Below are 13540 nucleotides of genomic sequence, written 5' to 3'. Positions count from 1 at the left end.
GCTATTATCTGTTTAATGTCTGTTTTCACCACTAGACAATACACAGGGGCTGACTCACCTTGCTTCTTCCACTAGACAGCCACGAGACAGCATGAAGGAACTTCTTGTCCTGCCTGCCGTACACGTGTTTAATAATTATTTGCTGAATGAGTATTTGAAGAGCTGTCCCACATGAGTTTAGGATTTCTGATCCAGATGAATTATAGTCTGGTGACAACATGCAAATGAGAAACTGCAACACTGACAATGATCTTTGAGGAATCATAGAAGAGAGATATTAGAAAACTAACCTGTGTAAATAGCACTCCAATATTTATAAACTGATAAAGACGGACTGTGTAGATTATGGGCTAGTTAGGGTACTATTAATCATTAGCAAAATTTCAGAAATAATTATTCAAGGAATAATTTGTAGACACTTAGAAGAGAAAGCTATAATCATGGGGTGCTTGCACAGGTTCACTATGTGTGGGAGACAGAATAATGCCCTCCTCCCAATCCTCCCAATGTCTCCATCCTAATCCCTGGGACCTGTGAATATGTTATGTAACATGACAAGAGGGAATTAAGGTTGGTAATCAGTTGACTTTAAAATAAAGAGATTACCTTGGACTATGTGGGTGGGCCCAATGTAATCACAGGGTCTTAAATGTGGAAGAGAGGTAGGAGATCAGAGTCACAGAAAGCTCTGAAGATGCCTCACTGCTGATTTTGAAGATAGAGGAAGGGGCCACAAGCCAATGAATGCAGGCAATCTCTAGAAGCTGGAAAAAACAAGGAAATGGCTTCTCTCTCAGACCATCCAGAAGGAATGCAGTCTTGCCCAACACCTTGATTTTAGCCCAGTGAAACCCATTTAGGACTTCTCACTTCCAGAACTGTAGGATAATAAATTTTTGTTCTTTTAAGCCACCTGGTTTGAGGTAATTGATTACAGTGGCAACAGGAAAATAAGATACTATGGTTAAGCCATAAAAACTCACTTCTTCTCCTTCCTAGCAAATCAGAAACAAAGTAAATATAATATATTTGTTTTTATCCATCAAAGAACTTGATTATGTCTTTTATGATATCATAAGACAAAGAAATATGTACTAAATGCAAAATCAATACAGTAAATTAGAAAATGGTTAAATGCCCTCCCCACTCCCCCAGAAGTGCTGATTAGTGGAATAATGTCAACCATCTTAGAAGGTTTTTAGAAACACACTACAAGGGTCTGTTCATTCACACTCTTCGATACTTTTATCAATAACTTAGAGCAGGGTTCTTAACTTTGGGTCCGTGGACCACTTGAGGCCTCAAGAGGCATCTGAACCTCTTAAACCTTATTGAAAACTTTGTGTATATATACACAAAAAAGTATCTTTCATCAGAAAGGTCCACAGTTTTCATTAAAGTCTTAATAGGAATCCATAATCCCAGGAGGTTAAGAACCACTGACCTACATGAAGATACAGAAAGTATGCTCATCACCTTCACGGGTGACACAAAGCTGCTAGAAAGAGTAAAGACTGGATGAAAAATCAGGATTCAAAAAGTATCCTGAAAGGCTGAATGAACAGGCTGAACCCCGTAAAGGTAAAATCACTTGGCTTAGGGCAACCTCTATGAAAAAGACCTAGAAGGTCTAATCAGCAGTAATCTCAGTATGAGTCAGTGATTAGGGCTACCAAAATAACCTATATGACTCTAGGCAGGTGTTCAGAATGATGGGAAAAAAGCATTCTACTCTTTTCTGCATTGGTGAAACCAAATTGCAACACTGTTCAATTTTGCTTTTCTCTTTGGGCTGCCATAACAAATGACTACAAACCTGGTGGCTTAAAACAATATAAATTTATTGTCTCACAGTTCAGGCCAGAAGTCGAAATGAAGGTGCTGGCAGGGCTGGCTCCTTCTGGAGGCTCCAAGGGAGAAATAGTCCCATGTCTCTCTCCTAAGCCTCTGGTGGCTGCCAGCAATCCTTGGCACTCCCTGGCGTTGGCAGCGTACCTCCTATCTCTGTCTACTTCTATCTTCCCATTGTTTCTCTGTATCCTCTCTTCTCCTTATAAGTACACCAGTCACTGGATTTAGGGTCCACCCTAAACTAGTATGATCTTATCTTGATCCTTAACTACTTACATCTGCAAAGATCCTATTACCAAATAAGATCACATTCTGAGGTTCCAGGTGGACATGAAGTTTTGTAGGACACTATTCAACTCACTGCATCCTTTAAGTGGAATATTGCATTCTATGGTTTACAATACCATATTCTTAAGAATGGTCAATAGAAATAGGAATATGAAGTCTAAGGGTTAGAGGAGTTGAGTCAGACAAGGAAATTAACTACTGTCTACAAATTTTTGAACTGACTTTTTTTTCCTCCAAATGAAAAAAGACTTGCTAACATTCTGTTTTCCAGAGATGAATGTGGTAGATTTTGGTCACTCATTTTTTCAAGCTTGAGCTGTAAAACCATCGGATAGTAATGCTGAGGCCTCAGATGGGTGGTTAGACTTGATGATCACTGATGACTGTTAAGTTCTTAGATTCTACAATTCCTTTCCCATGTCTCCATCTCCATGGCCCTTTTAACTGGCCATTATACAGTATCAAAGAACCATAAAGCTCTACTAATACAGCCAACACTGTGTGGGAGAGTAAGAGGTAGAGGTGAGTGGGATGCCAGCAAGAAGGTACACATTGTAAAGAAAACTTAGAAGCCCTAGGAACAAAAGAATATCAGAATACAGGTAGCTTCAGCATGGTGAGCAAGGGTGAGATGAATGGCCTGAGGGAAGGTAAGGCTGCAGCCAGACCAAGCAGCAAGTGCCTTGTATACCACAGTAAGGAGTTCAGATTTCCATTCTAAGGACAATAAGAAGCCACTGAAGGGTAGTTTAAGCAAGGAGTGACATGACTGGGTGAAGCTTCAAGATCACTGTGGCTACCTGGGAGAAAAGACTGATGGAAGTTAAGAGAAAAAGCAGAAAGACCAAAAAAGGGTAAGAGATGGTAGCTGCCTGTACTAAGATGGCAGGAGTGAAAATGGCAAGTAACAGATAGATATGATACACCCTGAAGGTAAACTGTGGAGGACAGATCAGATGCGGAATGTGAGGAAAAGAAGCCAGGATGAAATTTGTTTAAATAACAAGAGTGGACAGCGATATCATTTACTGAGATGGAGAAGACTGGGGAACAGTGGTAGCAGACTGGAAGGCAAAAAATAGATATATATCAAAAGCTCCATTTGAAGCTTATCCATCTGGAGATGTCTCTGAGAAATCTAAGTTAAAGATACCAAGTAGGCAGTTAAATATATGAATCCAGAGCTCAGAGGAGAAGACTAGGCTAAAAGTAAAGATATAGGAAGCTGTCGCAGGAGGCATGTGGAGAGAGGGAAAAATTGTCACAAAGAGTTTTCTTATTTCTTTAAAAGAAAATATTTTTGGATTACTGGATATTGTTAAGTGCCCATTTATTTTTGCTTAAGTTTTATGATCTCAAACCTCAGTCAGTTGGGTTCTAAGATTTTTCTCCAGCAACATTCAGCTGCTTGGGTGACAGAAAGCATGGAGAAGATGAATGGTGAAGAGCTCAGATGTTGGGAAAACAGGGAGCTTCTTCAAACAAAAAAAAAAATAGGGGGCAGAATTCATTTGCAGTGCACACAGGGGAAAGAGTGGGAATCATACTGTATACACGGATTAAGAAAAGACAAATTCACCCAATGGCATACAGCAAAGTGCACCAGCCCCATTCACCCCATCACCCCCAGTCGCCAGAGGCAACCACTTTTAACTAGCTCTTTTTGAGTTCTTCCGGTGGTCACCTTCCACTAGTTCTAAAAAGGCTTACAGCCATTATTTCCTGGTTTTTCAACTTTAGACACTGTCTGTGGATTTATGATGTCACAAATTAGGATTCTGCTCACTTAACACTTCTCCATCTTCCCTCTCTTCTGATTTTATTATTTCATTATTTTCCACTGCAGTTAAACCTTTCTAGTTTCTGCAATTAGACTATCTCTTGAATCCTCACCTGTGAGATGAGATGAAGATACTGGCCCTCACCTGTCCCTAATATCTCCTTTCTCTCTTCTGTTTCTCCAGCTTTGTCATCTATTTATAATTGTATACTCTTAAGGTTGATAACATTTCCTTTCTGGTCTGCAATTATACAGGTTTCTCTGCTATACAAAAGTCGAGCGTTCCTGTGAAACCTTTTGTAAGCCAAAATGGCAAAAAGGGAAGAAGCAATTACCGCGGGACATCTTGCTAACGGACCCACAAAATAAATCAAGATAGAGCACAGGTGCTCACAGACACGGTTCACAGCTACAGCAGCTCAACGTTAAGATGCTGAGTGACGTTCCAGGGCAGGAGCTTGGCGGGGCCGCTCTCACTGCTCTGGGTGCGGCTGCCTCTACACTGGCTCGTCTCGCTACAAAACAAACGCTGAATGCTATTTTCGCTTCTTGCCTTTTTTCCATTAAAAGCGAAAATCCTCTTCAGATTTCTGAAGAGGAAGTCAAAAATAGGTACTAATATAGGTCTTTCGTAAAAGCAAAGTGTAAAGCGAACTTTCAAAAAGTGGAGATTACCCATAGTTAAGTCTTCATGCTTTAACTACAGATTGATCTTAAACAGTGAAAGCCAACAAAACCAATAAAAGCATTAATATCATCATGATAAAAATATTATACAAAAGCCAAGTCCTGTCCCTTTCTAGGATTCACTAACTGCTCAAAACGATGACACATTTTAGCCTGATTCCTGTTAAGACAAGAAAACTTGGTCTTAGAGTTCCTCTTTTCTTAATGGTGAAAAACATGCCCTCTTCAGTTATTTCTAGTATCTTCCAGTTTTCTACTCATTCTAACCACTGCTTGGAATTCATTCAATTCTTCTTGAAGCTAGGGAATAAACTTAAAAAAAATACCGACCTTAGACACTTTCTTGTTCCCTTTCTAGTTTCTAGTCAGAGAGTATGACTTTCCCCCTATGGAGAAGGTTTTATATTAAAAATAATTTCAAAAAAATGAGAGAGAAAAGAAAATGAGAAATGTCACCCACAGTCCAATCAACGTAACACAACCATTTTTATTTTTGCCTATTACTTTGAGTCCCTGTCTACTGTAAGCATATTTAACACAGTCACAGTTCAATCACTATGTATTTACTTTTGTAGGATATAGCCAGCTTTCACAATGATCCCCTTTAATGGCTGTGTAACATTCCACTAAATAGATATATCATAATTTATTAAACCTACTTGGGAAGCGATACAAGATGTGGTTAAAGTATAAGCTCTGCAGTCAGATAGACCTACATCAAGTCCAAACTCTACTGAATCACCAACAGGATTCAGCTGGTGGATTACCTCACTCGCTTTAATTCGTCCAACACTAATTACCAGTGCCACCCTCCTATGTTCCAGGCTCAACACTAAGCACTGAGTATGCAAGAGTGGACACTGAGACAGGATCTCTGCCTTCAGAAACAAACAAGATAGATATATAATTTCCAACCATGTTAAGTGCTATAAAGAAAAAAAAAAAACACTAAGTGCGAGACTGGAGTGCCTTGAATTCCCATCCACAGAATGAGGATATAGTACCACCGAGAGCTGTTACAAGGATTAAATGATAATCCACGTACAGTATTTGGCACCATTCTTGGTACACAGTAGGTACCCAATATATATTAACTATATCACTGCCTGGGATTAAGAGAGAACACCAAAGCAGGAAATACCATCCTCTCAATATACTCTTTCCTCTTCTTTTCTCTGTCAATATAAATCCTACACTTTTTCAGGTTTGAGTCTACTGCTAGAAGTTTGATGTGGGTCTTTTTTAGATCCATTTCTCTCCTTATCATGTTCAAGTTTTCTTTTACCTCCCTGACAAACTGAGTATATTTGTAATAGCTGTTTTAACATCCTTATCTGCAATTCCATCATTTGCCCCATTTCTGGGACTGTTTCTACTGCCTGTTTCCTGCCTGGTTATGGGTCATGTTTTTCTATTTCTTAGCTTGTCTGCTAATTTTTGATTGGATGCTAGTCTTGGATTTCGTGTTTTTGGGAGCTGGATTTTGTTGTATTCCTTTAAATATTATTGGGGTTTGTTCAGGATTAGTTACTTCGAATAAATTTGATCCTTTTAAGGTTTGCTTCTAAGCTGTGGTAGGTGGGTCCAGAACAGGCTTTTCTCCAGGGCTAATCTGCCCTCACTCCATGCCTTGTGCATCAGGTCTTTCTACTCTGATTAGTGAGAATATGAACTATTCCCAGCCTTGTGCGAACTCCAACAATTCTTCCACCTGCTAAGTTCTAACAGTTCTCCATAAAACGTGCAGATCAGTACTCAACCAAAGGCTTGAGGGGACCCCTTGCAGCTTTCCAGAGCTTGCTCTCTGTGCAGCTCCCTCCTCTCCTATACTTGACCTCCTCACACATTCAAGCTGCCTTTGCCTACTTGAGCTCTGAACTCTGTCTCATCAACTCGGGGAGACCACCAGATTCTTTGTGGGTCCCCCCTCCCGGTGCTGCAGCTTAGAAACTCTCCAGGAGGTAAACTGAGGCCGTCACAGAGCTCTGTTGTTTATTTCCTTTCTCTCAGGGATCACTATCTTGTGCTGTGTTTTGACCTATTTCTAAAACTGCTGTTTCACAACTTTGTCAGGTTTTCCAGTCACTTGAGGTGGCAAGATAAACCTGGTGTCTGTTACTCCATTATGGCTGGAAGCAGAAGTAATCAAGTTTAACTTCAACTTCCACATTTTCAATGAAACTTCTCTAGACTACAAGTCCAAATAATTTTTCATTTCTCTGGTCTTTGAACCATTTATGATCTAGCATAATAACAGAGGCCCTACAGTATATTCTGTCCATCAACACCCCACCATCCCCCATCCCACCATACAGCTTCCAGCAATGCCTGCTATCAGTTTCACTACCAGACCAAGCACCACAGGGTTAAATGCAATCACATATTACAGTGGCTTGCTAGTGCCAGGCACAGTCCTAGGTGTTTGGCTGAAACAAAGAAGACACTGTCCCTAATTTCCAAGAGCTCACAGTTTGGGACAACTGAGGAATCAAATTCCACCCATAAATCCATAACATAGTTTTAATGGGAAAAACTAAGGTATAAATGAACCTTTAGAACAGGGATTGTGGGTTGTCAAAAGTTTTCTTAAAGGGCCAGAGAATAAGTAGTTTAGGCTTGGAAGCCATACAGGCTCCTGTAATAAGCGCTCAACTCTGCCAGTGTACCTTGAAAGTAACCACAGACATGTGAGTGAATGGGCATGGCTGTGTTCCAATAAGCTCTGTTTACAATAACAGGTGGCTGGCCCCCTGGCTGGAGTTTGCAGACAGCTTGCACCACCTTCTACAATGGCATGTCCTGTTTGTGCCATCCAGACAAAACTGATCTCAACAAGAAAACCAAGTTCTCTCAGGCAGAATTACATACCATGTCTTTTGCACAAACACAGAACCTGTATAACACAAGCACAGAGTAGGTGCTTATCAAGGACTTTTTAATTTACTTCATTTGACATTTGAAGGGTTCCCTTTATTTCACTCAATTGCTTCCAACAGTAAAGAAATCTACACGTACTATGATTTACGGAAAAAAATGAATGCCTAGTGCATAAAATACTCTAAGATGATAAAACAAACAAATGTTGATGATCCTGACAACTTAATTTCATTTTGTAAATAAGTCAAGTTTCCTATACTTAAAAGAACCAGCTCTGAGGACTATCCATGCATCCCAGTGATGTGGACATGGTCCAAAACACTACCAGACCTCTTTGAGAATTATCTAAAGAAAGAGTTCACAAGCACATTAAAAAACTGCATCAAAAATAATTTTCAATTGTCAAAATTAAAATCTATCCAGAAAAGACAAAGATTTGGTATATTGCATGTATTTTTCAAATTGTTCAATCAAAAAGATAATCTCACAAAACAAATTCTAAATGTTTAAATTTGTTTTCATTGTTGCACAGTATGTATGTATATATATGCACACCCACGTGACTGGTGTGAAAAGAACAGTATCCTTAATGGGTTTATTCCGGCAGGTTTGTTTAACAAGATTTGTCTTATTACTTTACAGTCGTACTTTGTTCAAGATGGAGGGAATCTTAGAAGCCATCTAATCGAACGTTCCTTCAAATGAAGGATTTCCCTTTTATAATATTCAAAACAATGTTCTGTAGTTTGTTCATCTCTTAAAACTCATAGTCAGAATTGAACATGAACTAAAGGTGTCCTTGGCCTACAACGAGGTGCGACCAGTGCTACCCAGGATCCAGATGCTCAAATGCATGCAAGAGTAGAATGAGCTCGTCAGTGAGCACTCACAGGCTTTGTCCTGTGACATGCAGCTCTAAGCCTTATCTCCCCTCCACTCCCTTCCCTGCAGCTAATTTTTTTTTTTACCCAAATCAAGGCTACATATTCACTCCTATTAACTTTTTTCTTAGTTTCAGCCCACCATTCCATACACTGAGGTCCTGAGGATCCTGTAGTCCAATATTTCAGTTAAATATGTCATGTCTTTATCAAAATCACTGGCACAACAATCAAAGAACTTCACAATGTGAAGAATAACAGGAGGAAAAATTGAAGGCAACAAGTATAGACAACACTTTGCCATAAAGAGAAACAGAGAAATGGGATGGCAGCAGGATGGATACTTGGTGGGGAGGTCAAATGTTTAAATATATATATTCAAATATTTATATGCTAATGAATCATCCAAAAGCAAAGGAAAAATACAGTATGTAAAAACATTTTCTAAATTGTTAAATTCTAAATTATTAAAATTCAATACAAATATAATTTATCATATATTGCTTGGTCATCTAATTTATATCAAAATTTGGTTTTTAGAGCCTCCAGCTCCTGAATTCTCTTTCCTGTCAGGGTCTCTGCTTCTAGGATCACACTTACTTCTTCTCTGAATATTTTGAAATCTCTAACTATATCCAGTAGCCCCTGCCTTTGTCATTATGAAATTGAACATCACATGGCCCTTTTCATCCAAGATCTTGTTTCCACATCAATCGCCTTTACTCTCAGAATTTTAAAAACCAAGTTCAGGCTTAATGGATTCATACAATAGAATCACATAAAACATAAGAATCTAAGATTTTTTTAAAAATGTTATTGTATCCCTAGTCAGCAGGATGGCGAAAAAAAGTTTATTATTTGGTAAAATTTTTCTCCAAGGCTGTAACATCCAATCCTGAAAATTTCTAGGCTAAGTGGCCATTACCAAATTCTTCCCACCAGCACATCTGCATACAAAATGACATCATCAACAACAGGGCCTTCTCCTCTCCCAACCCCCACGCTAGGGTCAAACAAAAAGTTAGTGTGCACACACATAAAGCACATATACAATGTTCACGCACAGTAAATGTTAGCTAGTTTACATTTGTTTCTAGATCTAAGCTCACCCTTTGAGTAAGTAGTAAGAAAACAACCATGAACAACCACGATCTGTGCATAAATATAAGGTGTGTTCTTTCAAAAGTCCATTTCTAAAAATGAATTCTTTATCAGTTAAAATATGAAATTTGTTATCACCAAACAAATGAATCTCCATTTACATCTATTTAATGATAAAGAATATATTTTCAAAGTACAACACTTGTTTATGAAATATTTTATAAAGTTTAACACTTTCCAAAATGTACTTTTAAAATACTAAAGCATCTAAGGAAAAAATGGCCAATTTGCCCTTTAAAGATATAAGACAAATAAGTCTTCCTCAGTAATTCATACATGCCTAATCAATAGAAACAATGCAAAATAACAAGAAAGGTTTTTACTTTCACAAATCAAGTCATAGATTTAAAATGAGTCATCATGTTAAGCTCTAGGAAAACTGTAAAGTTATTTTGTCTTTATGTTCATTTCTACCAAACATTTGTCCTCAAAATGAATTTTCATTAATTTCCCATCTATTGACCACAGCTGTTTTTTTTGCCAGGAATTCTGTCTCATAGCTGTTTTCTGTAATTTGAACATCACTTTGTTCAGTGTCAACACACAGTAAATCTTCAATAAACATGTTAAGAATCAAATTATAAGAACATAAGAGTCAGAAGGAATGCATTATTTTTTCTAAAAATACAAAAATTTGAGACTCACTAAATCAAGAATATCATAATATGAAATACCCAAATATTACTCAAATTTTAAACTGTTTTCTTTCTTTTTTTATTTGAGGTATAATTGACATAAGCCATTTTCTTAAACAGGAAAAATTTTAACAGATTTCTACCACCATTCTTGTTTTTAAAATACATTCCTGGGACTTCCCTGGCAGTCCAGTGGTTGGGACTCTGCATTTCCACTGTGGGGAGCATGGGTTCAATCCCTGGTCGGGGAACTAAAGATCCTGCAAGCGCATGGCGCAGCCAAAAAAACCAAGAAACAAAAAAAAAAACAAAAATAAAATACATTCCTAAATTCCTGCTGTAAAAGCACAAAAATGTCTTAGATTTCATGTTAATCCATCATCGGTTTAGAAACAATTTACAGGTAAACTGACATAAAAACCGCCACTAGACTGTGAGCTGCAGGAAGAGAGAGATTTGTTTTGTTCACTGCTGTGGCCCCTCCCTCTGCCCCAGTGCCTTGGATGGTGGCTGGTACCAGTAGGTTTTCAATTAGTATTTGCTGGATTGAAAGAACCTATGTGTGCAGACCCCTTCATACAAAGCCGAACCCAAACCTGCAGGATCCCACGAACACCATGAGAAAACATGGAGCAATCTCATGCTGTGCAGATACAAATTGAGCCTCTAGAGAACACAGGACAGGAAGAGAAGACAGACACTTAGGGGAACTGACTGCAGACTCAGTTTCCACACACTGCTCCAATGTATTCACATTGATGCCATGTTTAAACTCCACCAATTTGGAGATTCATTTAGGTTAACAAATCTCCTCTTGTAAGAATGCAGGAATCATTTAAACTTCTCAATAATCTTATGATGTAAATATTTCACCATTCCACTTTGCAGATGAAACTGAGGCTAAAAGCCCAAATTACTTTCTTAGAGTCACAAAGTACTTTCCCAGTGTCACACAGTTTATGTACAGCACGACTCAGAACCTTTAATCCTTTAATGCTACCTCCTCGTTGACAGGGGAATAGGACTAACCTTTACCCACACATCAGTGCCTAATACCTTTCTATAGAAACACCTAAAACAAGTTTTCTTAAAGATGGGGCTTTTGTTTGGAGTGACAGGCAAGCAACAAGTAGTTTCAGAACATGGATCACTTATGAGGTAAGTATCTAAAGTGAGGATCATGGATTTGGGGTGCCTGGGGGAATCAAGCCCCAAAGCAAACCACAGATTTCAAAACACTGCACAGGGCCAGCTCTTGCTCTAGAACAGTTTGCCTCTCTCTCTTCCTCTTCCTCCCCTTCCACGTGACCCTCAGAGATCTCAGCACCAGAAAATAGACTACCATTGTCAGTGCCATAGTTTGGCAACATTATGTGTCCCAACCACAGTGACTGGCACAGAACAAGCAAGCAAATATTTACTGAATGAACCAAAGGCCAAAGTTGTTTCTGTGGGCAAGGTGGGACCCTAGCTGCCTTTTTTAACAAAGTGGAGATGAGAAGTGCACCCTAACTCTTGATTATTGGTGTAAAAATGAACTTTTAAAAGGCAGGTGTAAACTGGGGACAGGCTACAGTGAGAGCTTTACCTGATTCTTCTTCCTCAGCTAGATTGCCTCAAAGAAGAAAACAGCTTAGCACGTTAGCATTCAAATACAGATCTCAGAAGGCGCATGATGTTTTAATATTTTAGAGTATAAAAACAAACACCATTACCTTATTTAGGTTGCCTAGTTTAGGTCATCTTAACATGAATAGCAGCTTAAAAAAAAGTCCCCTCTCAGCATTCTCAGGGTGAGAGTGGGTGGGGGTTGAGAAGAATAGTAGGCATTTTTCCAAAAAGTTTGCTGTGGGCCAAAAAACAAAATCATACTCCACAGTGTGGGAAAAGTTTCCTTTAATACATGACCAGAAATTTATACAAATATACGCTTTATACCAAATAATTAAACAGAGCCTATGATTATAGGAAGACGTAAGGTTAAGCCAAACGCTTCAGAGACAACTCTCGAAAATTTTACCTATTTCCCCTTTGGTAGACTCCCGTGACCTGAAGACTTGGCTACAGGTTCCAATTGGTATTGGATTCTTCATAACGTGTGATTTTCAGGCGTCAAATTACAGTAAAGCTGGTGGGGCAGAATAACAGCCAAAAGCAACAGGGAAGATGCCCATTTTTCTCCTCCACCCTCCTTTCACTTGCCACTTAAGAAAAACGGCACGCTTCTACGTTAGAAAAGGGCCTCATCCTTCGAGATTCAATGCAGCGCTAAGTCTGTGATTTCGGGAACGAACCTGCGGATTCCGAAGTACAGGTTAAGACCTCATCCATCATGAACTACTTTTGCGCTCTTCCACCACCTCCTTTGTCTGAGCTGTCCCTGCAAACTCGCAGTTCAATGCCTTCCTGTAAACAAGCTAACTAAACCAAAAGGAACGTTCTAAGTCTTTCTCAAAAGAAGAACCCAATAACGCGTCTGAAGCCTCATCCCAGCAGTGAGCAGGCGGGGGTGCACACGACGGGAACCTCGACCCTGGGGCCGCCCGCCGAGCTGCGCGACAATCCGGGCCGGGGTGGGGGCGCCGCGCCCGCCGCCCCCGCGCCCAGGCGGCGGCTCCCGCGGGGCCAGGGACCAGGGACCATCGCCCGCCGCCTCGCCACGGCTTCTCTCTCCGCTGCCAGGCACTCACCTCCGTGGATGGGCAGCGGCGCCAGCACCTGACCGCGGACCTCGGCCTTGGGCGAGTCGAGCCCGTAGCGCCCGCGGTCGATGCGGAATGTGAGCGGGGCGCCGCGGCCGGGCTCCTGCACCGTCACGTTGATGAGCGCCGTGTAGTACTCCTGGCTCGCGTTGTCTGCCCGCGCCGGCCACAGGCTGCAGGTCAGCAGCGCGAGCGCGGCGAGCCGGGCCGGGCCCGCCCGCGCCGCACCGCTCATCGTCCCTCCGGCCGCCGCCGCCGCCGCTGCTCTCGGACCGGGCTCCCGGGCCGGCGCCGAGAGGCGGTGCGGGCGCGGCCGGCGCGGCGGCGGGAGCGCACGCGCGCGGCCGGTGCAGGGCCGGGCACGAGCACGGCCCTCCTCGGTGCCGCGGCCCTGCTGCTCGCCGCCCTCACGTCCGCGGCCCGCCCGCGGGGACGCGCCCATGGGCCCCTTCGGCGAGGACGACGGGTCAGACCACGCGCGGTCGTCTCCTCCGGGTCCCTCCAGGGCCGTGGGGGCGGGCCCTCTCCATTCCCCGGGGCCGGTCCCGCCGAGTGGGGGCGCCTCGCAAGGACACAACAGGGGTGGGAGATGCGCCCGAAGGAGGGTCTCTGGAGCACAAAGTCCCGGTCGCCGAGCTGCCGCCTCAGGCGCGCGCTCGCCACCGCCCCGCCCCCTGT

The 13540-nt window shown here is 41.6% G+C and overlaps 1 protein-coding gene across 3 annotated transcripts in view; it reads right to left on the bottom strand.

The window, feature by feature from the left end:
- The window catches only part of RNF130 (ring finger protein 130), a 100364-nt gene extending 86824 nt beyond the window's left edge, over positions 1–13540 (bottom strand). Inside the window, exon 1 of one of the 3 annotated variants that reach the window (XM_082379330.1) lies at positions 12851–13540. In XM_082379330.1, the coding sequence (XP_082235456.1) occupies positions 12851–13304 (454 nt within the window). In that variant the 5' untranslated portion in view covers positions 13305–13540. The remainder of the gene's footprint in view (positions 1–12850) is intronic. The other 2 variants (XM_082379329.1, XM_082379328.1) reach the window with 2 other exon arrangements.

The sequence above is a fragment of the Balaenoptera borealis genome (genome assembly GCF_965194805.1).
Source record: "Balaenoptera borealis genome assembly, chromosome: 2".
NCBI classification, from domain to species: Eukaryota; Metazoa; Chordata; class Mammalia; order Artiodactyla; family Balaenopteridae; genus Balaenoptera; species Balaenoptera borealis.
The sequence above is the reverse complement of the archived record's forward strand: the minus strand, read 5'-3'. Positions and strand labels throughout refer to the sequence as shown.